The sequence below is a fragment of the Bos javanicus genome, chromosome 5 (assembly GCF_032452875.1).
Source record: "Bos javanicus breed banteng chromosome 5, ARS-OSU_banteng_1.0, whole genome shotgun sequence".
NCBI classification, from domain to species: Eukaryota; Metazoa; Chordata; class Mammalia; order Artiodactyla; family Bovidae; genus Bos; species Bos javanicus.
This window is the reverse complement of record NC_083872.1, coordinates 75,283,975-75,310,240: the sequence shown is the minus strand read 5'-3', so window position 1 is coordinate 75,310,240 and position 26,266 is coordinate 75,283,975. Positions and strand designations below refer to the sequence as shown.

The 26,266-nt window shown below is 45.0% G+C and overlaps 1 protein-coding gene across 7 annotated transcripts in view; it reads right to left on the bottom strand.

Moving 5' to 3' along the window:
- Positions 1–319: 319 nt before the first annotated feature.
- The window catches only part of LOC133247902 (apolipoprotein L2-like), a 44,850-nt gene continuing 18,903 nt past the window's right edge, over positions 320–26,266 (bottom strand). For 6 of the 7 annotated variants that reach the window (XM_061417329.1, XM_061417334.1, XM_061417330.1 and 3 more), the window contains 3 exons: positions 20,143–20,251; positions 7,989–8,115; positions 320–5,113 (listed from right to left, as the gene is read on the bottom strand). In XM_061417329.1, coding sequence (XP_061273313.1) covers positions 4,255–5,113; positions 7,989–8,115; positions 20,143–20,173 — 1,017 coding nt within the window. In that variant the 5' untranslated portion in view covers positions 20,174–20,251 and the 3' untranslated portion in view covers positions 320–4,254. Of the gene's footprint in view, positions 5,114–7,988; positions 8,116–20,142; positions 20,252–20,675; positions 21,702–26,266 lie in introns of those variants that run through there. The other variant, XM_061417333.1, reaches the window with a different exon arrangement.

The window sequence follows — 26,266 nt, the reverse complement described above, 5'->3', positions numbered from 1 at the left end:
CACAACTATTGAGCCCTAGAGAGTCCGAGAGCTGCAACTACAGAGCCCACTGAAGCCTGTGTGCCCTAGAGCCTGTGGCCCTCAACAAGAGAAGTTGCCACAATGAGAAGCCTACACACCACTAGTGAGTTGTCCGCACTCGCTGCAACTAGAGAAAAGCCCACACAGCAACAAAGACCCAGCACAAACAAAAATAAAAGAAACTAATAAATAGAATTATATACATATGAAAAAGATAGCTGGAGTAGTAATACTCATATCAGACAAAATAGCCTTTAAAATAAAGACTGTTACAAGAGACAAAGAAGGACACTACATATGACTTTTTTAACTTTTATTTTTATTGAGGTATAGCCAATTAACAATGTTGTGATAGTTTCAGATAAATAGCAAAGGGGTTCAGCCATGCATATACATGTATCCATTCTCTCCCAAACTCTCCTCCCATCCAGACTGCCACATAACATCCAGCAGAGTTCCATGTGCTATGCAGTAGATCCTTGTTGGTTATCCATTTTAAATTAGCAGTGAGAAGAACACTACATATGATTGAGGATTCAATCCAAGAAGAAGATATAAGAATTGTACATTTGTATGCACCCAATGTAAGAGCACCTCAATATAAAAGGCAAAAGTTATCAGACATAAAAGGAGACACTGACAGTAACAAAATAATGTGTGTGTGTTAGTAGCTCAGTCGTGTCTGACTCTTTGTGACCCCATGGACTGTAGCCCACCAGGCTCCTCTGTCCATGGAATTCTCCAGGCAAGAATACTGGAGTGGCTAGCCATTCCCTTCTTCAGGGGATCTTGCCAGCCCAGGGATGAAACGTGGGTCTCCTGCATTGCAGGCAGATTCTTTGCCATCTGAGCTAGTGGGGGACTTTAACACTCCACTTACACCAATGGACAGATCATGCAGATGGAAGATTAATAAGGAAACACAGGCTTTAAATGGCACATTAGACCAGATGGACGTTATAAAGCATTCCATCTGAAAGCAGCAGAAAATGAACTCTTTTCAAATGTATACGCAACTGTCTCCAGGATAGATCACATGCTGGATTACAAAGCAAGCCTCAGTAAATTTAAGAAAACTGAAATCATATCAAGCATCTTTCCAACCATGACACTATGATACTAGAAATCAGCTACAATAAATAAACTGCAAAAAACACAGACATGTGGATTTTAGCCCTGGTATGTTTCACTCAGACTTTCCACTGGGATTACTAAAACATCATATATTTGTACCATTTCTCAGATGAGAAAACTGAACGCTGTGACAAGCCCCTCCCTGAGACTACTTTAGTTGAATAAGGACCTGAAGCAGAAACAAATTCCTGGTCCCTGTGGCCCACTAGATGAAGGCCAAATCCTATGGATCCCTCCCTTGACCTTCGATGCTCATCATAACCCTGCCCCAGCCCATTTGTCCCACCTCATCTTCTGCTGTTCTGGCCATCACCTCAGTAGGCCACCCCCTCTCCTTGCCTCCACACTTTCACACTGCAATACTTTGGGTCAAGTGGAAAAGAGCCAGGTAGAAGAAGTGTGTCCAAATACCTACTCTGTTACCTGCTGTGTGACCTTGGGCAAGTCACTTAACCTCTCTGAGTCTCCCTTTCCTCAGCTGTAAAGTGAAGAAAGGTCCCAAAGGCCCAAATCTCAGCCTAGCACCTGCCTGCCACACTGTAGACTAATTAATGTGCAATAATTGAAGGAAGGAAGAGGGGCATTTACTGTGCCCCCAACGAGTGCCAGACCTGTGGATGCACTGGGGATAGTGTGGTGAACTGGCAGACATAGTTGTTACTTTTCTGGAGATTTTTCTCGAATGGGCTGCATAAGTGGTTAATGGCAGCAAGAAGTGAAGTAACCGGGGCTTTGTAACGTTGGGCAGGATTTCTCCCAAACTGATGGCCTTGGGCCAGGGCCAAGGGTGGGAAGCACCCTAATGTGACAGCAGAGGAGAGGAGGCTTTGAACTCCACAGCCCCCCCAACCCCCTCCCCCACCCCATTCACTCAGCTTCATGGTGGGAGCCTGAATCTGCTTTACAGGCTTCCCTGTAAGGGGCGCCCCTAGCACTTAGCAGTTGGAGGAAGTGAATTCGGAGTGCTGCAGAGAAGGCTGATGAGAGGAGAGGCCTTTATAGGCATCACCCGTGCAATGAGGCTCAGCCCAGCGGTCCTTGGCAACACCCCAGCCTCAAGTGGGCCCCTTGGCAGGAGGGCCTGGCTGGGCCCCTCTCCAGCCACTGTCTGTGAGACGAAGGGCTGAGCAAACGAGCCTGAACTCTCCACCTGTCTCTGCTTCTCAAACCCACACACACTTGATAATAAAATGAGCAGGTGGGAGCAGGGAGGGGGTCAAGGGTTAACCAGAGGCCCCTCAGCAATCACTTCAGGTCTCCATTGTTTTCTTCAGAAATCTTGGGAATTTTGCTTTTCACTCCTTGGTACATCAGAGTCTGATTTCCTAGAACCCGATTCCCTCCCCTCCTGGCACCGAGAGCCGGAGTACATCTGACAGCAGAGAGGGTCCCCTTCCTTTCTAGCCATGGCTTCCATCAAGCCCTGGCACAGTCCCTGTTCCCACAGACATGCTCCCCCCTCCTTACAAGGCAGCCTTCCTGTCCTCTCCTCCCGGATTGTACCTCCCACCGTGTCCCCAAAGTCTTCTGAACCCAACCTCCACTCTGTACTGCAGCCATTTGTTTCTCTGACTGCCTCAGGCTCCACGGTGGCCACCCTCTATGCCCCCAGTCCTCAGCACAGGCCTAGCCCTTAGGTGGACCACGTGGGGAAAAATGAGAGAATGAATGAATAGGAAGGGCGGTGGCCACTCAGGGGCTGTTGTCTGCTTTCCAGAGATGTCCATACCCTAATCCGGGAAATCTGTGAACATGCTGCCTTAAAAGGCAAAGGATCCCTTGCAGGAGTGTTTACATTAAAGATCTGGCAAAAGGAGGAAATTCTGCCCTGGACTGCAGATTCATCCTGGACCTGAAAGTTCTGCTGTCCCAGGCAGACAGCCTGGCTGGCAGACTTCACACCTGTCTGGCCCTCCCGCAGCTGCAGAAGCCAGTTCCTCACCATCAATCCATCCATCACTCAGTACTGTCCACTGAAGAAAAGCACAACCTCAAAGTTGAGAATTACTTTCTATTAATTCAATGACCTTACTGAGACCAGTCCAAGAGCCAGTCTCTTGGGAGCTCTGCAGGGCTGTTCCAAAGAGGTAAAGGAGGAAACAGGATGTAGAGGAGTTTTTGCTGAAAAAAGAAACAACCCCCAATCCCCTCTGGGAAAAAAACAAAAAAACATGTAGTAGAACATCAAATAATTACTACTAATCAAAAATTTATGGTTACTGAAGGGGAAGGGGTGTGGTGGGATAAATTAGATGTTTAGAATTAACAGATAAACACTACTATATATAAAATAGATAACTGACAAGGACTTACCGTATAGCACAGGGAACTATACTCAGTGTTTTGTAATAACCTATAAGATAAAAGAATCTGACTCTTTGTATATATACATAACAGAATCACTGTACTATATACCTGAAACTAACATGATGTTGGAAATCAACCACTCTTCAATGTAGAAAACTCAAGGAACACAGACGCTAGAAAGTTCTGTTTGTTTTCCTCCTGGGGTCCCCTCGAGGTGATATAGATCTTTGGTGAAACGCTCAGAAGGGCACCATGGAGGGATGCAGAAATCAGAGCGAGAGAGGTCATACGTGCCGCTGTGTCACAGCCTCTCCCCTCTACAGGCCAACAAAGGACAGTTGGAGAGACAGCAAGAGGTCAGGGCTGGTGTCATGAACTAGGCTCCCTGATCATGTGATTGTTGGGCAAATAAAAAGGTGTTGGTTTCCTATTAAGGTTTTTAAAGATAAACGCAGAGGAAACAGATCTAGAGACATGAACAAATTGGTGACACTTATTCTGTATTTTTAAAAAATACTTTTTGAACAGTGGTACTTGAAGCTTTGTGATTCACCTTGAGCCAAGAGGGAGAATTTAGGGAAGAAAATGACATGTTTTGAATACAAGAGGGTTTAAGGATTTCTCTTCCTTTGGGAAAATGGCATAGTCCAGACAATAGTCTAAAACAAGTCAGGAGACCACCCAGTTTCCCCCTCTTTGTCTTGCTTCCCCTCTAACACAGTGCCTTCTTCTCTTGGCCCCACACATGTCCCTGCTCCCACACTGTCCTGCTAAGGGCCAAGTCCAGCCCTCCTACAGACTCTCATAGGTCCGGATGAGCTCTTCCAATTTCTTCTCCAGCTCCTTGGCCATCTGCCTCATCCTTTCCGCTGACTCTGTCTTTGCCCCTTCATGCAAGTGCTTTGCCTCTTTCACCAGGAAGGCCACATCCACCAGGAGGGCAGCACCTGCCGTAGCTGCACCCACGATCCGGGCGCTTTTGGTCATTGCCAGAGCTGTGCCTCCAAATGCTCTCTGCACCTGCTTGCTGCTTCGGGCGGAGACTTGCCCCACAGTCATGAAGCGCTTAGCGTGGGATGCTAAGCGAGGGTTGACTTTGGCCAGCTTGATGGCACGAACATTTTTCCCAATGCCTTTCAAGGCTTGGATGAGGTTCTTTGTAGAGGAAACGATCTGGGGTGTCCTCTTACATAAAACCTCTGCAAACACCTCCCCTTCATTGATAGCTATTGGCCCAAGGCGACTGGCTTCGGTTTCTGCTGATGACCTGCTTACGTGTTCCACAATGCTGGTGGACACACTGGTCACAGCAGCCGCCGCTCCCAGCCCTAACCCAGTGGCCGAGAGTCCCAGACTGATGCCTGCTGTCATGGGTGCCAGAGCCAGGCCAAGGATGGTCAGGACGCCAGACACAGCGCCGGCAGAGCTGGCCACCACGTTGGTGACGGTGCAGTCCCTGTGCACCTTGTCAACCTTGTCTGCCAGCGCATGGAGCTTTGCTATGGTCTCCTCCAGCTCCTGTTTCACCCGAGGAAATTCCTCCAAAAACCTCTTCCTGTCCAGCTGGTCTTGTTGTGGCCTGTCTTGGTCCTCCTCTACCAAGTCTGTTTTCAGCTCCAGCAGATATTCATGTAGTACATTTGCCTCTTCCCTGTAACAGTGAACATCAAGGGAGTCCATAAAATAGGCTTGACAAGAGCTATCCTGCGTAAACCACAGATATATTATTACAAATCACAAGGAAAGAATTTTACAAATGTAAAATGTTTTTCAACATTAAACATGTTTGGATATTGTAGACGCTCCATATACTTTATTCAGTCATGGAAAAAGTCGGCAAAGGTCATCTTAGAATATGCTTAACTTCAGAGAGGTATTTGATAAAGATGCCTCAGAGGCAGGTCAACACCAACACTTCCAAAGGGTTTCTAGAGTGGGAACGCCACAGAGAAACAAAGAGAAGTGGGATTGGAGGAGAAAACCTTCATTCAAGGGTCTCAGTGTCTAGTGAGGAGTCAACCTGCTCTTTGCCCTTGGCTACTGGAAAGTGGTCCTTAAGCCCCTAGACTATTCTGGCTGATAGGAATGTCCTCCTCCACTTGTGACTTTAGACACTGGACAGTCTGACAAAGTGATGTAATGGGGCTTTGGGTCACATGGTATCAGTTCTGACCTCTGGAGGAGCTGAACTCTAGGGCATTAGTCTGACCTCTGGGTGGGGGCTGGAGAAAACAGGTCAGGATAACTTTTTGTTAAATAGGGTGAGGGTCCCTGGTGGGCAGTGTTCCGTGTGTCCTGCCACACACTGAATCCAGGACAGTAATGCATCCTGATGAAAATGGAAGCTTCGTGTGTGAAACCCGCCCAGACTGCCCTGTGGCTGATGGGAACCTTCATCCTTCCCTGTAATAAACTGTAACTGGGATCATGAAGCTTTCAGTGAGTTCTGTGCATCCCTTTACGGAATTCTCAGACCTTCGAGTAGCTTTGGGAACCCCCAAACTTGCCATTGGTGTCTAATGTAAGGACAGTCCTGGGGACTGTGCCCTTGCAATTTACAGATTGGCTAACTCAGTGTACATAGAATTTTTTTGAAACACATTACTCAGAGCTATAAGGACCCTTGAAGGTCATTTTGCCTGGCATCTGCTCTCCCCCAAGCCTGGTAATCTTGGCCTTCCCCAGTTGCAGGTCACTCAGTCTATCCACTGCCCCAAGTGACAGAGAACCAGGAGATGTGCTGTGAGCCTGTTTCCCTTGGACTCTCCAGCCCACCTCCCTGACTCCTGACCCAGCACCCAGCACCCTGACTTCTCAGGGATCACCAGTCTAACTCACACTTTATCTGTGACAACTTCAACTACCTGCCCTCCAAGTCTATGTACAACTTTATGGAACCTCAAAAGATTCAAGAGACTCGAGGAAACACCCATCTGAATGGCTGAGCTTGAAGAGACCAGCACTTGCAGAGATGGTAGAGGAAGTGTTTTCCTCTGGTGGGGATGTGTGAGGCTCCTGAGAATCCCTCAAATGACACACAATCGCAGCCACTCATTGTGACTCTGGAGGGCTCCCTGAGCCACACATCCTTCCACTGTCAGAGAGGCTCCATGTAGATTAGAAGAGGGTCCCAGATGGAATGAGAAGCCAGGTCCCAGGCAGGGTGTGCAGACATGGTCACCCAGGGCCCTCTAGCCCAGCATGAGGGGATCCTGTCAGGGAGGGAAGAAATGCCTGCCCCCCCCACCCCAACTCAGGGGACCTCTGCTAGGGTCACAGTCCCTTCAGTTCTGTGTCCTCGGGGCCCACTCTCCTCACTCTAGTCCTGGCCCTGCTGCCCAAGCCTGCCTACTTGTCCTCCAACCTGGACTCTCTGCTCCACCGTTACCCCTGGGTCTGACCCTGGTCCAGGCCTCCCTGGGCCTTTGGATGAGATGGTTCCATTTGGTTCCCCACCTCTGACCCTGCAATTCACTCTGACGCCACCACCACAATCCATCAGATTGAATTGCTATTCCCATTGGACACAGGACAGATCTGGGGCTCCAAGACATAAGCCCAGAGCCCCAGAGCTAGGCAGGGCTAGAGCCAGGACCCCACCAGCTCCATCCAGTTCCTCTCCAGCCTCTCTGCCATATGGGCCAGCAGGATCCTGCAGGGTTGGTACAATCCCTAAGATGGGGAATGAAAGCACTCTAGTCAGAATCCCCAGGAACACAAAGTGATGGTGTCAGGATTTTCCAACTTATCCTAAATAGGGCCCCATCTGGTTTTCATCACCAGGAGAAAGGACGTTGGCCCCTGTCTCTTCCCAAAAAGCTTATTTTAAAAGTTAACATTGAGCACCTACTCTGTGGGCTTCCCTTGTAGCTAAGCTGGTAAAGGATCTGCCTGGATTGCAGGAGACCCCAGTTTGATTCCCAGGTCAGGAAGATCTCCTGTAGAAGGGATAGGTTACCCACTCCAGTATTCTTGGGCTTCCCTGGTAGCTCAGACAATATCTGAGCTGCAATGCAGAAAACCTGGGTTAGATCCCTGGGTTGGGAAGATCCCCTGGAGGAGGGCATGGCAACCCACTCCAGTATTCTTGCCTGGAGAATTCCATGGACAAAGGAGCCTGGTGGGCTGTAACCCATGGGGTTGCAAAGAGTCGGACACGACTGAAGCAACTAAGCACTGCACGGCACACCTACTCTGTGTCAGTCATTATGGAAGCACTTTGCATGCATGATCTCAGTGTCCTCACAATAAAACTGAACAAATGAAGAAACTAAGGCCAAGAGTAGATTGATAACTTGTCCAAGGCCATGTAACCTGCCCCCTTCTTTGCACATTTCATCTCTTCTCAACCTGAGACTGTTCACTACCAGAAAATGACATGGAGGAAACATTCCTCATGGAATCTTGAGAAGGAACATCCTCGACACCAACCATAGTCCTGCCTGGAAGAGGTGTGCCTGCCAGGAGGAAGCTACCCTGGTGCAGGGGGATACAGGTGACATTTCTGATGCACCCATGCATATTACCTGGACAAATCAGCCTCAGCCACAAAAGTCTCCCAGGCTTCCTTTTCAGTGAGCAGGAGTTCCAGCTGTTCTCTGCTCACTGAGTCCTTTAAATACTGAATGATATCCTCAAAAAAGTTTTCACTCTCTAGATGGAAAAAAAAAAAAAGATTAGAGGAAATAATGACAGAATCTAAATGGTATTGAGTATAAACTGGTTAATCTTCCTGAGTAGCAGTCATCTGGGGTTCCTGTTGATGGATTCACCTGGGGTTATGGGTGGACTGTGTCCACCTCCTACCCAATTCATAAGTTGAAGCTCGAACTCCCCACCCCCATGACTAGTAGAAGATAGGGCCTTTAAGGAGATACTTATAGTGAAATGAGATAACAAGTGGGGGGCCCTAATCCAATAAGACTGGTATCCTTATTTGAAGAAGAGATACCAGAAATCTTCCCCCCTCTCTTTCCTGCAGCATAAAGAGCTGTTAATTTTTCTTATTTATTCTGCTTCACTAAGAGTGAAAGGAATCCAGGGCACACATGGAAGGAATCCACAGCACTAACTGTGTATTGATTGATTGGGGTGGGAGTGAGTGGGAGAAATAACTGAGCACCTGGGTCTCTGCAGGGGTGTTTGAGATCAATAGAGCCAGTACTGAATACTGTCTGAGGCAATCACACCTGGTAAACAGGTGTTTATATATGGGAGCACTGAACAGATGCCCGAACACAGCATGGAGGAAGGAGGATCCCGGAGGAGGGGGAGAGGTTTCCACCTGGAACTAACATATTTCAAGTAGAAGGGACAGCACTGCACTGGGCAGGGCCTACTATGTGGCCCAGGCCACGCTCGTTGTTGTTCAGTTGATAGGTCCTGTCCGACTCTTTGCAACCCTGTGTACTGCAGCATGCCAGGCTCCTCTGTTCTCCACAATCTCCTGAAGTTTGCTCAAATTCATATCCATGGAATCAGTGATGCCATCAAACCATCTTATCCTCTGTCACCCCCTTCTCCTTTTGCCTTCAAACTTTCTCAGCAATAGGGTCTTTTTAAATGAGTCAGCTTTTGCATCAGAGGACAAAGTATTGAAGCTTCAGCTTCAGCATCAGTCCTTCCAATGAATATTCAGGACTGATTTCCTTTAGGATTGACTGGTTTGATTTCCTTGCAGTCCAAGGGACTCTCAAGAGTCTTCTCCAACAGCACAATTTGAAAGCATCAAGTCTTTGGGGCTAAGCCTGCTTTATGGTCCAACCCTCACATCCGTACATGGCTACCGGAAAAACCATAGCTTTGACTATACAAACCTTTGTCAGAATGGCCCAGGCCACGGACACACATTGTATTTGATTCTTATAACAACAAAAGGTAATATTCTTTTCATTTTACAGGTGAGTTCAGGTAAGGCAATCCAGGTCACACAGGTGGGAGGTGGCAAAGCTCAGATTGGGGTTCAGTTCAGAGTCTACTGATCCTTAAAAAGAGACTAGGCTGGTGGCAGGGGGAGAGCCAGAGGAAGCAGCCTCTGTGGTGATGCCTCAGGGTCTGGGAGAAGGAGGAGGATCAGAAAAGGGAGAGGGCAGGAGAAGGCCCAGAGATGCTGGGGGATCTCCTCTCCACTTTCTGCCTGGCCTCGGGGACTCCATCTGCTGTCCCCCCTCCCTGTGGGCTGTCCTGGCCTCACTTATGAATCATTAGCTGGGCTTAGGGGGCTGGAGGGGGAGGAAGTGAATACCTTGCTGTGGCTCTCTGAGGAGACAGACCCCTTGGACTCTATGGGACTCGAGGATGCTTATCCATCCCCTTCTTGGTTTTTTTATTCCTCTGTAGGTTAACTCAGGCTGGAGACACTGAGAGGGTAACAGGCAGGAAGGCTAGAAGCCCCCAAATGGAGGAAACAGGCTGCAAGTGTCAGACATTTCTCTCTCTCTCTCTTAAGTGGCAGGAGGAAACAAACTACAAGTGTCAGATTTTTGTGGCTCAGCTGGTGAAGAATCCGCCTGCAATGAGGGAGACCTGGGTTCGATCCTTGGGTTGGGAAGATCCCCTGGAGAAGGGAAAGGCTATCTATTCCAGTATTCTGGCCTGGAGAATTCCATGGACTATATAGTCCATGGGGTCACAAAGAATCGGACACGACTGAGCGACTTGTGAGCGACTTGTGAACATCATCATCATCATCATCCAAAATTAAAAGGAGGTTTCTTTTAAAATTCTGTGTTGCCATGATGATACCTGATTCCACCTGAATTTAACTTTTCTCAAAACTTGAGCAACCCAATTTGTTTTTCTCATGGAAATGTTTTTCTTAAGCTATGTTAATGAACTATGTATTTACCCTAGACTTTGTCTTTCTTTGAGTAGGTTCTGCCTAAGACTCAGAACCGACTTGACAAACCAGTATGTTTTACTCAACAAACCAGTATGTTTTACTCATGGAAATGTCCTCTTAAACTATGTTAATGAGACTATATATTTGCCTGGAAATCTGCCTTTCTTCAAGATTCATGTCAATAGTTTATGGCATGGGATGACTCACCTTGTGCCAATGTTATCTCAAAATACATGTGGCTGAGCGGCCTGGTGCCAGTCTATGAGTTTTGAGACACTTCCTTTTACTAATTAGCAGCCTGCTAGTATGTATATAACTTCCTGCTAAAGACTAGCAGGGGGTACTCTTTCTGCCCTCTTCTGATGTCTATGTCAGAAGCTTTCTCTATCTCTTTTATACTTTAATAAAACTTTACTACACAAAAGCTCTGAGCGATCAAGCCTTGTCACTGGCCCCGGTTTGAATTACTCTCCTCTGGAGGCCAAGAATCCCAGTGTCTTTCACGGTCAGCAACTTTTCATCTTGGGGGCTCATCTAGGATTCTTCAGGACAAGGTAAGGATGCTTGGAGCTCTAGTTCTTTCTTCTCCTAAAAAACACATTTTCTGCTGTACTTTAATAACTCTATGGTGTGCTTGTGTGTGTGACTGACTGAAAGAGATACACATGTGTGAAGCAAGAGCTGTGTCCTAATCTGTGGTTCCAAGGTGACCTCACACAGCTTATGGCAGAAACCCCATTGGGGGGATTATACCGACCTGCTAATGTCAAGAGGCACCCAATGTCTCCTCCAGGGGAACGGCCAGAGATGGACAAAGTGTATGGACCGAATTCACCTTTCTCCATCAAACTTTCCAGTCTCTTTGACTGTTTCATAACTTCCCGGGAATTAGAACTACTAACCTAATCTGTAGGATCATAGACTTTCAAGTGACTCGTAATCTATGCTGTTACTGTGTACTGTTACTTAGTTCGCAAACTTGGATTGGTAGTTAGGAAGTGCCTAGCCTTGCTAGGAGTCGAAATTTTGGAAGCTGGATGGAGCTCTCTCAGTTAAAGGTTACTCAGATAGGAAGTATAGCAGGCTTCTTCCTTTGGTGATGCTAGCTTTTAGCGGACCAGAGGAGGCTCTCCAGTGGCTTTTGTCCCAACTCCTTAGATATTCTTTCTGTGGAAACTGTGCGAATGAACTGGAAGGATTGGCCCCAATAACTAGAGGACAAAATCACTTCTTCCTCACTGGCCAGCCCTTCACCATCTCTTCTGCTATCACTTATGTTGGTGTGGTGATGCTTGGAAGGAACATCTTGATTTTAGGTTCAGCCCTTTATGATTTACCAGTTTTGTGTTCAGGAATATACTCAGGGTTGTGCACAGGCACTCAGGAGATGACTGTTTCTCCTAGTGGTCTTAGGTTGGGAGGCATTCCAGAAGGTTACTCTGATTGCACCTCGGTTGGCATCAGAGGCAAGCGAAGGCTTTAATGGCGAAGAACTGGGTATTAGTCTGGGATGCCATCAGGTCTACCCCCAATGCATCTCCAACCCGCCTCAGTGGCAGATGGGGAGGGACGGTAGTGGCATACCTGCATCAGTAAGAGATAGGTTGACTCTGGCCAGGAAAGGAAGCTTAAGTGGAAGACCTATCTCTATCCCCATCTAGAGCAGGAAGGGATGCCTCTGGTAGAAAGATGGAGCTGGTCACTTATTTCTTTCTTACAGATGGGAGCTAACAATTCCAGCCTCACTCCTTTGAAAAACTGGGATAGATTTGATCCCCAGAGCTTAAAGAAGACACACCTGATCTTCCTATGAGATACTGCATGGCTCTGGTATTCATTGGGGGATGGCAAACGGTGACTGGTTGGAGGGTCTCTTAATTATAATACTGTTTTACAATTAATAGGTTCTGTAGAAAACAAGAGGAATGGGTAGAAGTAGCATATGTGTTGCCCTTTTTCTCTCTGTGAGACATGCCAGATTTATGTCCTAAGGGTATCGATTTGGGTATGAAACTTTCAGCTCCCTACTCTGCTTTAAGACTTTACTTGGAAAGATGTAATTCTGGGACAGATGCTAACTCCTGACTCAAAAACTCGAGTTTTGGGGAAAGCTGTTGCCTATGGAGATGAATGGCTTGGTAATGAATCAGTAGGGAAGAGGGAGGATGAATTCCAGAGGATTTCTCCACTGGAAATCAGGTGGTCCCAACTATAGAACCAGATCATAACATGGAATTATAACATGGCTAAAGGAAGATGGGGATCAGAGTCATTTTGTGAGACATGTTCTTGAAGGACTCAGGTGAGTAAGTGCTAAGACTTTAAACTATGCCAAATTGGCAAACATAGAACAGGAAGAGAAGGAAGCTCCTGGTAAATTCCTAGATAGACTGAGGAAGCCCTTTGCAGATTCACTGAGATTGATCCTGAAAGTGAAGAGGGAAGAGTGATCTTGAAAGATAGATTTCTCACTCAGTTGGCTCCAGATATCCACCCTAAGCTACTAAAACAGATGTATGGACCAAATCAGTCTTTAGATAATCTGTTGCAACTGGCTCAGACAGCCTATTATGGCAGGGAATATGAGGAAAAGGAAAGGCAGAGAAAGACCAAGGAACAGGTGGAAGCCCTTGTAATGGCTGTCAGAACTATTCTTTAACAGCTTGAGAAAAATACCAGGAGGGACCTAGGTGAAAAGGGATGGCTTGCTATTACTGTGGAAAGGAGGGGCACCTCAATCAGGATTGCCCTCAGGCATCTAAGCCACCCCAGGCTCCATGTCTGGTCTGCAAGGGACCGCACTGGAGGAGAGACTGCCTCCACAGGTGTAGGTCCCAGGGGTCAGACTCTCAAGATAATCAGGACTGAAGGTGCCCAGGGATCTCCACACAAGCTCCCATCCTAATTATACTTGAGGAACCTCAGGTATTAATAACTGTGGGGGTCCAATCTGTTGATATCCTTTTGGACACCAGGGCAGCTTATTCTGTGCTTACTGAAGCCCCTGGCCCACTTTCTCCCCGATCCACTTCCATATGGGGCTGTTTAGATTAGCCAAACTTTATTATTTCTGTCTTCTTCTAAGCTGTAACTGGGACTCTGTGCTATTTTCACACGAGTTTCTGATCATGCCAGATTCTCCCTCACCCCTTTTGGGGAGAGATCTACTGAGCAAGGTCCATGTCTCTATCTTCATGAATATGGAGCCCTCCCTTTCTATCCCTTTAATTGAACAAAATGTAAATCTTGGAGTGTGGGCTGATAGAAAAACACAAAATTGTGGGTCAAGCACAAAATGCTATTCCTGTAGTTATCAAGCTCAAAGACCAACACTTATTTCCACATCAAAAACAGTATCCACTAAAGCCCGAGGTTAAGGAAGGGTTAAAACCCATCAGTGACAATTGAAAGGACCAGGGGCCATTAATTCCCTGTAATCGTCCATGCAGTACTCCTATTTTGGGTGTAAAGAAGTCAAATGATAAATGGAGACTAGTTCGGGATTTACGACTAATAAATGAGGCTGTAGTTCCTTTACACCCTGTGGTGCTTAATTCTTATACTCTGTTGTCTGAAATTCCTGAATGAGCCAAATATTTTAAAATCATCCCCCTACCTATGACTTTAAGACAATTGAGAGGACTTTGAGGAATCACAGGCTACTGCCGCATTTGGATTCCAGGTTATGGGGAACTTGCCCAGCCTTTATATAAACTTATAACTGAAACTGAACTAGCCCAAACCAGCAAACTGGTTTGGTCTACATATAATCTAAGGCTTTTAAGGCTCTTCAGACTGCTGTCCTGCAAGATCCCACTATAAGTTTGCCCACAGAGTCAGAATTTAATTTGTTTGTCACTAAAAGAAAAAGTATGGCCTTGGGAGTTTTGACACAACCCAAGAGCCTCACCAGCAGCCTATAGGATACCTGAGCAGAGAGTTAGATGTAGTGGCATGTGGGTGGCCACACTATCTAGGAGTAATTTCTGAAACTGCTTTATTAGGATGTGAGTTCAGTTCAGTTCAGTCCCTCAGTCGTGTCTGACTCTTTACAACCCCATGAATCACAGCACACCTGGCCTCCCTGTCCATCACCAACTCCTGGAGTTCACTCAAACTCATGTCCATCGAGTCAGTGATGTCATCCAGCCATCTCATCCTCTGTCGTCCCCTTCTCCTCCTGCCCATAATCCCTCCCAGCATCAGAGTCTTTTCCAATGAGTCAACTCTTCGCATGAGGTGGCCAAAGTACTGGAGTTTCAGCTTTAGCATCATTCCTTCCAAAGAACACCCAGGACTGATCTCCTTTAGAATGGACTGGTTGGATCTCCTTGAAGTCCTAGGGACTCTCAAGAGTCTTCTCCAACACCACAGTTCAAAAGCATCAATTCTTTGGCGCTCAGCTTTCTTCACATCCATACATGACTACTGGAAAAACCATAGCCTTGACTAGATGGACCTTTGTTGGCAAAGTAATGTCTATCTAGGTTGGTCATAATTTTTCTTCCAAGGAGTAAGCATCTTTTAATTTCCTGGCTGCAATCACCATCTGCAGTGATTTTGGAGCCCCCAAATATAAAGTCTGACACTGTTTCCACTGTTTCCCCATCTATTTCCCATGAAGTGATGGGACCAGATGCCATGATCTTCGTTTTCTGAATGTTGAGCTTTAAGCCAACTTTTTCACTCTCTACTTTCACTTTCATCAAGAGGCTTTTGAGTTCCTCTTCACTTTCTGCCATAAGGGTGGTGTCATCTGCATATCTGAGGTTATTGATATTTCTCCTGGCAATCTTGATTCCAGCTTGTGCTTCTTCCAGCCCAGCATTTCTCATGATGTACTCTGCATATACGTTAAATAAGCAGGGTGACAATATACAGCCTTGCGTACTCCTTTTCCTATTTGGAACCAGTCAGGAGATGGCAAGAGTGAACGTCAACATTCTAGGAATCAGTGAACTAAAATGAACTGGAATGGGTGAATTTAACTCAGATGACCATTACATCAACTACTGCGGGCAGGAATCCCTTAGAAAAAATTGAATAGCCATCATAGTCAACAAAAGAGTCCGAAACGCAGTACTTGGATGCAATCTCAAAAACTACAGAATGATCTCTCTTCGTTTCCAAGGCAAATCATTCAATATCACAGTAATCCAAGTCTATGCCCCAACCAGTAACGCTGAAGAAGCTGAAGTTGAACGGTTCTACGAAGACCTACAAGACCTTTTAGAACTAACACCCAAAAAAGATGTCCTTTTCATTATAGGGGACTGGAATGGAAAAGTAGGAAGTCAAGAAACACCTGGAGTAACAGGCAAATTTGGCCTTGGAATATGGAATGAAGCAGGGAAAAGACTAATAGAGTTTTGCCAAGAGAACGCACTGGTCATAGCAAACACCCTCTTCCAACAACACAAGACTCTACACATGGACATCACCAGATGGTCAACTCTGAAATCAGATTGATTAGGATGTGAAGCTCTTAAAATGATTAATGGGTGAAATCTTACTGTACTGACTTCTCATTATGTGAGTGGAATCTTAAACTCTAAGGTTAATGGTTGGATGGTAGACAGTCGGCTTCTTAAATATCAGTCATTGTTGTTAGAAGAACCAATAACTAATCTTAAAGTCTGTGGAAACTTAAATGCTGCCACTTTCCTTCCTGAGAAGGAAAATGAAACACCTGATCACGATTGTTCTCAATTTCTAAATTTAAACTCTCCTAATTACAATACTTCTGATTGTTCTGTTTTTGCTGTTTTCTCCCTGCATCTATAACTATGTAGCTGGATTTGTTTCTAGCCACATGAAGGCTTTTAAGTTACAAATGGTTGTGCTCAAACTCCTATGACTGTGGCATCTTCTTCCAAGTACTACTTCAGGGCCCTGGATCAGAGACCCTCAATATGAGGGTTAGGAGAATATGTTGCCTCACCAATTTAGGGACAATGCCCCTTTTCAGCTCAGAAGCAGTTACAGAATGAGAATGACGCCCCTTTCCCTAGGCAACATAATTCTCCTAAAAGAAAAGGAAGGAATGAGAGGGTAACAGGCAGGAAGGCTAGAGGCCCCTGTTAGGCAGTTAGGAAACAGGAGTCCAAAATGGCGGTGTCTAAAAGCCAAGGATGGGAAAAGCCCTCGAAAATAGAACAAAGGAAGGTCAAAGGAAGGTCAAAGGAAGGTCCGAGGACCAGAGTGAGGACCTCAGGTAGAACAAACAGCGCTCCTGGCTAGACCAATTTACATAGGGCAGGCCCAGGCGGAGGAAAAAGCATATAAAAAGAGGAGCCAAAGGGCTCGCTCTCTCTCTCTCCCCCTCTCCCTCTCTCTCTCCACCGCCCCCCCACCCCACTCCCCACCCCCACCCCACATGCTGGTGTACTCCGCCACTCTCTTCTCTTCACATCTTTGGGTCGGCATGCCCTCACGCCTCAGGGATGGATTCCCCTGCTATTTTCTAAATAAAATAGAGCTGTAACACGGAGCTGTAACACTGATTTTTCTAAGAGCTATAACACAGTCTGTCCAAGACCCCAGAGCTGTGACGCGCCAAGGGATTTAATGTCCGTCACTCCAAATCTTTGTTGTGATGAGACAGAACAGAGGAGAACACACTCGCCTGACACCCCCAAATGGAGGAAATAGGCTGCAAGTGTCAGACATTTTTTCTCTCTCTCTCTCAAGTGGCAGGAGGAAACAAATTACAAGTGTCAGATTTTTTTTCTCCTTCTCTATACAAAATTAAAATGAGATTTCTTTTAAAATTCTGTGTTGCCATGATGATACCTGATTCCACCTGAACTTAACTTTTCTCAAAACTTTCGCAACCCAACGCATTTTTTTAATGGAAATGCTTTTCTTAAGCTATGTTAATGAACTACAGATTTACCCTAGACTTTTTCTTCAAGTCGGTTCACCTAAGACTCAGAACTGACTTGACGAACCAGTGTGTTTTACTCAACAAACCAGTATGTTTTACTCACGCAAATGTTCTCTTAAGCTATGTTACTGAGACTATGTATTTGCTTGGAAATCTGTCTTTCTTCAAGATTCATGTCAATAGCTTATGGCCTGGGATGACTCACCTTGTGCCAATGTTATCTCAAAATACATGTAGCTGAGCCGCCTGGTGCCAGTCTACGAGTTTTGAGACGCTTCCTTTTACTAATTAGCAGTCTGCTAGTATGTTTGGCCTTGGAACATGGAATGAAGCAGGGAAAAGACTAATAGAGTTTTGCCAAGAAAATGTGCTGGTCATAGCAAATACCCTCTTCCAACAACACAAGAGAAGACTCTACACATGGACATCACCAGATGGTCAACACCGAAATCAGATTGATTATATTCTTTGCAGCCAAAGATGGACAATCTCTGTACAGTCAACAAAAACAAGACTGGGAGCTGACTGTGGCTCAGATCATGAACTCCTTATTGCCAAATTCAGACTGAAATTGAAGAAAATAGGGAAAACCACTAGACCATTCAGGTATGACCTAAATCAAATCCCTTATGATTATACAGTGGAAGTGAGAAATAGATTTAAGAAACTAGATCTGATAGAGTGCCTGATGAACTATGGACTGAGGTTCGTGACATTGTACAGGAGACAGGGATCAAGACCATCCCCATGGAAAAGAAATGCAAAAAGCAAAATGGCTGTGTGGGGAGGCCTTACAAATAGCTGTGAAAAGAAGAGAAGCAAAAAGCAAAGGAGAAAAGGAAAGATATAAGCATCTGAATACAGAGTTCTAAAGCATAGCAAGAAGAGATAAGAAAGCCTCCTTCAGCGATCAATGCAAAGAAATAGAGGAAAACAACAGAATGGGAAAGACTAGAGATCTCTTCAAGAAAACTAGAGATACCAAGGGAACATTTCATGAAAAGATGGGCTCGATAAAGGACAGAAATGGTATGGACCTAACAGAAGCAGAAGATATTAAGAAGAGGTGGCAAGAATACACAGAAAAACTGTACAAAAAAGATCTTCATGACCCAGATAATCACGATGGTGTGATCACTCACCTAGAGCCAGACATCCTGGAATGTGAAGTCAAGTGGGCCTTAGAAAGCATCACTATGAACAAAGCTAGTGGAGGTGATGGAATTCCAGTTGAGCTATTTCAAATCCTAAAAGATGATGCTGTGAAAGTGCTGCACTCAATATGCTAGCAAATTTGGAAAACTCAGCAGTGGCCACAGGACTGGAAAAGGTCAGTTTTCATTCCAATCCCAAAGAAAGGCAATGCCAAAGAATGCTCAAACTACCACACAATTGCACTCATCTCACACGCTAGTAAAGTAATGCTCAAAATTCTCCAAGCCAGGCTTCAGCAACAGGTGAACCGTGAACTTCCAGATGTTTAAGCTGGTTTTAGAAAAGGCAGAGGAACCAGAGATCAAATTGCCAACATCCGCTGGATCATGGAAAAAGCAAGAGAGTTCCAGAAAAACATCTATTTCTGCTTTATTGACTATGCCAAAGCCTTTGACTGTGTGGATCACAAGAAACTGTGGAAAATTCTGAAAGAGATGGGAATACCAGGCCACCTGACCTGCCTCTTGAGAAACCTATATGCAGGTCAGGAGGCACAGTTAGAACTGGACATGGAACAACAGACTGGTTCCAAATAGGAAAAGGAGTACATCAAGGCTGTATATTGTCACCCTGCTTATTTAACTTATATGCAGAGTGCATCATGAGAAATGCTGAGCTGGAAGTAGCACAAGCTGGAATCAAGATTGCCGGGAGAAATATTAATAACCTCAGATATCCAGATGACACCACCCTTATGGCAGAAAGTGAAGAGGAACTAAAAAGCCTCTTGATGAAAGTGAAAGTGGAGAGTGAAAAAGTTGGCTTAAAGCTCAACATTCAGAAACGAAGATCATGGCATCTGGTCCCATCACTTCATGGGAAATAGATGGGGAAACAGTGGAAACAGTGTCAGACTTTGTTTTGGGGGGTTCCAAAATCACTGCAGATGGTGACTGCAGCCATGAAATTAAAAGATGCTTACTCCTTGGAAGAAAAGTTATGACCAACCTAGATAGCATATTCAAAAGCAGAGACATTACTTTGCCAACAAAGGTCCGTCTAGTCAAGGCTATGGTTTTTCCAATAGTCATGTATGGATGTGAGAGTTGGACTGTGAAGAAAGCTGAGTGCTGAAGAATTGATGCTTTTGAACTGTGGTATTGGAGAAGACTCTTCGGAGTCCCTTAGACTGCAAGGAGATCCAACCAGTCCATTCTGAAGAGATCAGCCCTGGGATTTCTTTGGAAGGAATGATGCTAAAGCTGAAACTCCAGTACTTTGGCTACCTCATGTGAAGAGTTGACTCATTGGAAAATACTCTGATGCTGGGAGGGATTATGGGCAGGAGGAGAAGGGGACGACAGAGGATGAGATGGCTGGATGGCATTACTGACTCGATGTACGTGAGTTTGAGTGAACTCCGGGAGTTGGTGATGGACAGGGAGGCCAGGTGTGCTGCGATTCATGGAGTCACAAAGAGTCGGACATGACTGAGTGACTGAACTGAACTGAACTGAGTATGTATATATCTTCCTGCTAAAGGCTGGCAGGGGGGTACTCTCTCTGTCCCCTTCTGATGTCTATGTCAGAAGCTTTTTCTATCTCTTTTACACTTTAATGAATCTGTATTACACTAAAGCTCTGAGCCATCACACCTTGTCACTGGCCCCGGATTGAATTCTTCTCCTCCAGAGGCCAAGAATCCTGGCATGTTTAACGGCTCAGCAACAATCTGTCAACACCACCCCCAGTTCTGGATCACAAGTAGAAACCAGTCAGAGACGAGGCAGCTGATTACCTGAGCTTTTCCTACGGTCTTCTGAGCTCATGATGGCAGCAGCTGGGTCTCAGAGATCTTCCTTCAGCTCCTTGTCTGGGTTGGGCTGGAAGGAGGTGATGCTTCACCCCTGGGGAAGAGAAAACAGACTATGGACTCCATCAATAGTGAGCAGCGGCTGCAGGGAGTAGTGAGGGGCGAGGTCTCTGGCAGCTTCCCCTGGGATGTCCACAAATGCCACTGGGGACTTAACCTGGCATGTTTCTCTGTCTCCTGTGCTCTGCTGGCTGCTAGTTAAGAAAAGTTACTCATCCTCCTACCACCTCCCTCCAAGCCAACTCAAAGTCCTGATCTCCTATTGGGGCACAAGGAGAGGATAATCAGACAGGAGACAGCCATCTGCGAAGTTATAAAAGCAATAAAACCAGAGACAGAAAAACAGATAGGGAGGGAATACTCTGGAAATTATGTGAGGTTGGGAACACTTGTGCTTATGAATTGGTAATAACTAATATTGGTCCATTGTCTGTGACGTGCAGGCTCCTGAAACTAACCTAAACTTAGGTCAGCCGGTTTTTATGTTGCTACCGGAGCCTGGACTTGAACCCAAGTGTTTCTGATCCAAATCCCAGGTTTGTGATGACTATGCTCTACTCCCTTTAATGTAAAATATATATATATATAATTGTGGATTTATGCTTATTGGAAAATAACTCTTCTTAATTAAAAGGATGTCTTGCTCCTGTGCTTGAGTCTCTGCCTTGATAAAGTTCCTGATGATACAGGTCCCACAGTCTGCACCCTCCTTGCTTCTACAAGGCCCTTTATCCCACAAGAACCTGGAGTCCCTCTGACTCTGCCCCAATTCTTGTATCCCTCTCCTGGGTGGCTGAGGACCCCGATGGTGCCCTACCCCCTCTACTGTCCTCCCCTGACTAGTAGACTTTTAGGCTATTTCTAATTCTTTTATGTAAGTAATAGTGCAAAGAACATTCTCCTTGTGAAAATCTTCACCTGTATTTAAGACTGTTTCCTTAAGCTATTTCTAGAAGTATAATCACTAGATTAGAAGGCTGCTGCTGCTCCTAAGTCGCTTCAGTCATGTCCGACTCTGTGCAACCCCATAGATGCCAGCCCACCAGGCTCCCCCATCCCTGGGATTCTCCAGGCAAGAACACTGGAGTGGGTTGCAATTTCCTTCTCCAATGCATGAAAGCGAAAAGTGAAAGTGAAGTCGCTCAGCCGTTTCCAACTCTTAGTGACCCCATGGACTGCAGCCCACCAGGCTCCTCCATCCATGGGATTTTCCAGGCAAGAGTACTGGAGTGGGGTGCCATTGCTTTCTCCGGATTAGAAGGCATGAACACCTAAAAAATTTTTGTGCCTAGCGCCAAACTGTTACGCAAACGAATTATAGCAATTTACATTCTCACTCATAATATATGAGAGTACCCATCCTTTCAAACGTACTCATTCTCAATTGACTTTTTAAAACAAATGATCCAGATATTTTGGGATATATTTCAATTCTATTTATGTTTAGCTCAATTAATGATATCCATTCTTTGATTAATGCTAAATCCTAATGTTATTATAAATTCAGTTATACTTTAAATTAATTTAAAATTTTACCCATGGTAAACACTTAAGATTATTATTGAATCAGAATATATAATATTAAATAAAAGATTAAATTTTGGATAATAAAATAAAAAACCCAGATATTTATATAGAGACTATTTTGGTTCTTTTTGTGATTGTATTGCCTTGGGAGGTAAAGGAAGATAGCAAATGTTGATTATATCTAGCCACATTTTTTTTTTAAATAAAACTTCTGACATTTTTATTGGGATCATTTACATTCATCATGTAGAGGTGGTCAATCATAATAATTAAGAATACTAGCGTTGAGGTTAGAACCAAATCATTTTAAGTCCCAGCCCATCATTTATTAGCTTTGAGCAAGTTATTTAACTTCTCTTGAGCTCAGTTTCCCCATTTGTTAAAAAACAAAGATAATAGTAATGATACTGTTGCCTTGGGCTCTCCTGAAGGTTACATAGTTAATGCATTGCTGTACTTTGTCCAATACCTGCTGCTGCTGCTGCTGCTAAGTCGCTTCAGTCGTGTCTGACTCTGTGCGATCCCATAGACGGCAGCCCACCAGGCCCCTCTGTCCCTGGGATTCTCCAGGCAAGAACACTGGAGTGGGTTGCCATTTCCTTCTCCAATTATTTAGCCACATTTTTTAAGAGCACTTGTTAACTACCTCTGCCGAGACCTGAATTAAATGATAGTAAAGATACTTATAGGTATAATAATAGCTATTGATAAGAGTGACTTGTGTTTGTGGTCTTTGCTCTGCATTATTATTTGCTGTAAAACTTTACCAATGATAACTCGTATTTCATTTCATTAACCTTTGAGATATGTACATTGTATCAGTATTTACAGATAAGGAAGCTGACTCACAGATGTTACATGACTCGCCCAAGGTCAGAAGTCTTGCCCTTGGTAGACTGGATTCCAACCTCCTCACTGGGCTCAAGAACCCATAGCCTCCCTCTCCTCCCTCTTCTGCTAATAAAAACAAACATGGGGGCAACAGGAGACCAGAGGCTTCAACAAATGTTTGAAGACTCATCGGATGGAGAAGTGATAGCTGAATAAAGAGGAGTGCAGTAGAGGGAGAGAAACAGGGAGAGTTCACAGTAGAGAAGAACGGTCTGCTGGGCAGAGCCCCAGAGGGAGCAAGATGAGAGGGAGGCTGAGGGGAGAGCAGGGGACAAGCCCCCCACCCCCATGTCCCATCCCACATTCACAGCAGCCTTCACCCTTCACCAGACTTTTAGAAAGTTACAATAAGTGACTCAAAATTTTACAGTTGGTATTTCATTTCTATTCATTATTTTATGATTTTTATCTTTTAAGATAAAAGACTATTTAAACATTAGAAATGAATCTACTTGTTAATCACTATAAAAATTAAGGCACACTGCTATAAGTTGGGAGCTGAAGCACTGAAGGGAGGATGAGGATTAATATTTCATTTTACAAAACAGAGTCAAGAAATCCTGGCTTCAGTTGAGGGCTTAAGAAATAAAGGAGTAAACAAAGGGCTTACAATTACAAAGTTTTCTAAAAGAGGGTACAAACTTAGTGATAAAAAAATGATAATAGGAGAGAGTGGGGAAAGGTATAAGAAAAAGTATACAAACAAATGAAATCATTATTTTTCCCAGTAAGAAATAAATAATAACAAAAATTTTAAATCATGAAAAAGAAAAATGCAATATCTAATATGTATTAGCTATCGTGGTCGATGACTTCTCTCTTTGCACCATTCCAAGTGCTTGGTAGGCATTCACTCGCTTTTAGTTCTCATAATGAGCCTGTAAAAAAGAAAGCAGAAGCTCAGCGAGGTGAAGCAATTTACTCAAAGCACACAGTTAGTGCTAGAGCCAGAATCCAAGTCCAGGTTCCTGTCTCCTGAGCACACATTCTCACACTATTCCGCTTCCCAATGTAGTAATATCATTTAAAGACATTGATTAGCTATCTAAAGACATAGCTTTTCCTTGGGAAGGAATGAGCAGACCCCTCTGTACAAATTGATCTATTTTAACCATATGCACTTAGGATTTGGATTGTTGGGGCAGACCCAACATGGGAGGACCCCATGCCCGAAGGGCGGGGGCCAAGAGGAGTTATCCCACGTCCGAGGTGAGGGGCAGCGGCCGAGAGTGCCAGACTGCTATGGCCAAGAGGAGCTACCCTGCGTCCAAGGTCAGGGGCGGCAGCCGGGAGGAGCTACCCCACGCCCCCACGCCCCAGGCCAGGGGCGGTGGCCCGGAGGACCAACCCCACATTCAAGGAGCTGTGGCTGCGCGGGCGCAGGAGGGCCTAGAGGAGCTATCCCACATTGAAGGTCAGGAGGGGCGGCGGTGAGGAGATACCCCTCGTCCAAGGTAAGGAGCAGCGGCTGCACTTTGCTGGAGCAGCCCTGAAGAGATACCCCATGTCCAAGGTAAGAGAAACCCAAGTAAGATGGTTGGTGTTGCAAGAGGGCGTCAGAGGGCAGACACACTAAAACCATACTCACAGAAAACTAGTCAATCTAATCGCACTAGGACCACAGCCTTGTCTAACTCAATGAAACTAAGCCATGCCCGTGGGGCAACCCAACACAGGCAGGTCATGGTGGAGAGATCTGACAGAATGTGGTCCACTGGAGAAGGGAATGGCAAACCACTTCAGTATTCTTGCCTTGAGAACCCCATGAACAGTATGAAAAGGCAAAATGATAGGATACTGAAAGAGGAACTCCCAGGTCAGTAGGTGCCCAATACGCTACTGGAGATCAGTGGAGAAATAACTCCAGAAAGAATTAAGGGATGGAGTCAAAGCAAAAAGAATACCCAGCTGTGGATGTGACGGGTGATAGAAGCAAGGTCCGATGCTGTAAAGAGCAATATTGCATAGGAACCTGGAATGCCAGGTCCATGAGTCAAGGCAAACTGGAAGTGGTCAAACAAGAGATGGCAAGAGTGAATGTCGACATTCTAGGAATCAGTGAACTAAAATGGACTGGAATGGGTGAATTTAACTCAGATGACCATTATATCTACTACTGCGGGCAGGAATCTCTCAGAAGAAATGGAGTAGCCATCGTGGTCAACTAAAGAGTCTGAAACGCAGTACTTGGATGCAGTCTCAAAAACGACAGAATGATCTCTGTTCGTTGCAAGGCAAACCATTCAATATCACAGTAATCCAAGTCTATGCCCCAACCAGTAACGCTGAAGAAGCTGAAGTTGAACAGTTCTATGAAGTCCTTTTCATTATAGGGGACTGGAATGGAAAAGTAGGAAGTCAAGAAACACCTGGAGTAACAGGCAAATTTGGCCTTGGAATACGGATGAAGAGGGCAAAGACTAATAAAGTTTTGTCAAGAAAATGCACTGGTCATAACAAACACCCTCTTCCAACAACAAAGAGAAGACTCTACACATGGACATCACCAGATGGTCAACACCGAAATCAGATTGATTATATTCTTTGCAGCCAAAGATGGACAATCTCTATATAGTCAGCAAAAACAAGGCCAGGAGCTGACTATGGCTCAGATCATGAACTCCTTATTGCCAAATTCAACTGAAATTGAAGAAAATAGGGAAAACCACTAGACCATTCAGGTATGACCTAAATCAAATCCCTTATGATTATACAGTGGAAGTGAGAAATAGATTTAATGGACTAGATCTGATAGAGTGCCTGATGAACTATGGAATGAGGTTCGTGACATTGTACAGGGGACAGGGATCAAGACCATCCCCATGGAAAAGAAATGCAAAAAAGCAAAATGGTTGTCTGGGGAGGCCTTACAAATAGCTGTGAAAAGAAGAGAAGTGAAAAGCAAAGGAGAAAAGGAAAGATATAAGCATCTGAATGCAGAGCTCCAAAGAATAGCAAGAGATAAGAAAGCCTCCTTCAGCGATCAATGCAAAGAAATAGAGGAAAACAACAGAATGGGAAAGACTAGAGATCTCTTCAAGAAAACTAGAGATACCAAGGGAACATTTCATGAAAAGATGGTCTCGATAAAGGACAGAAATGGTATGGACCTAACAGAAGCAGAAGATATTAAGAAGAGATGGCAAGAATACACAGAAGAATTGTACAAAAAAGATCTTTACGACCCAGATAATCACGATGGTGTGATCACTCACCTAGAGCCAGACATCCTGGAATGTGAAGTCAAGTGGGCCTTAGAAAGCATCACTATGAACAAAGCTAGTGGAGGTGATGGAATTCCAGTTGAGCTATTTCAAATCCTAAAAGATGATGCTGTGAAAGTGCTGCACTCAATATGCCAGCACATTTGGAAAACTCAGCAGTGGCCACAGGACTGGAAAAGGTCAGTTTTCATTCCAATACCAAAGAAAGGCAATGCCAAAGAATGCTCAAACTACCACACAATTGCACTCATCTCACACGCTAGTAAAGTAATGCTCAAAATTCTCCAAGCCAGGCTTCAGCAATATGTGAACCGTGAACTTCCTGATGTTCAAGCTGGTTTTAGAAAAGGCAGAGGATCCAGAGATCAAATTGCCAACGTCTGCTGGATCATGGAAAAAGCAGGAGA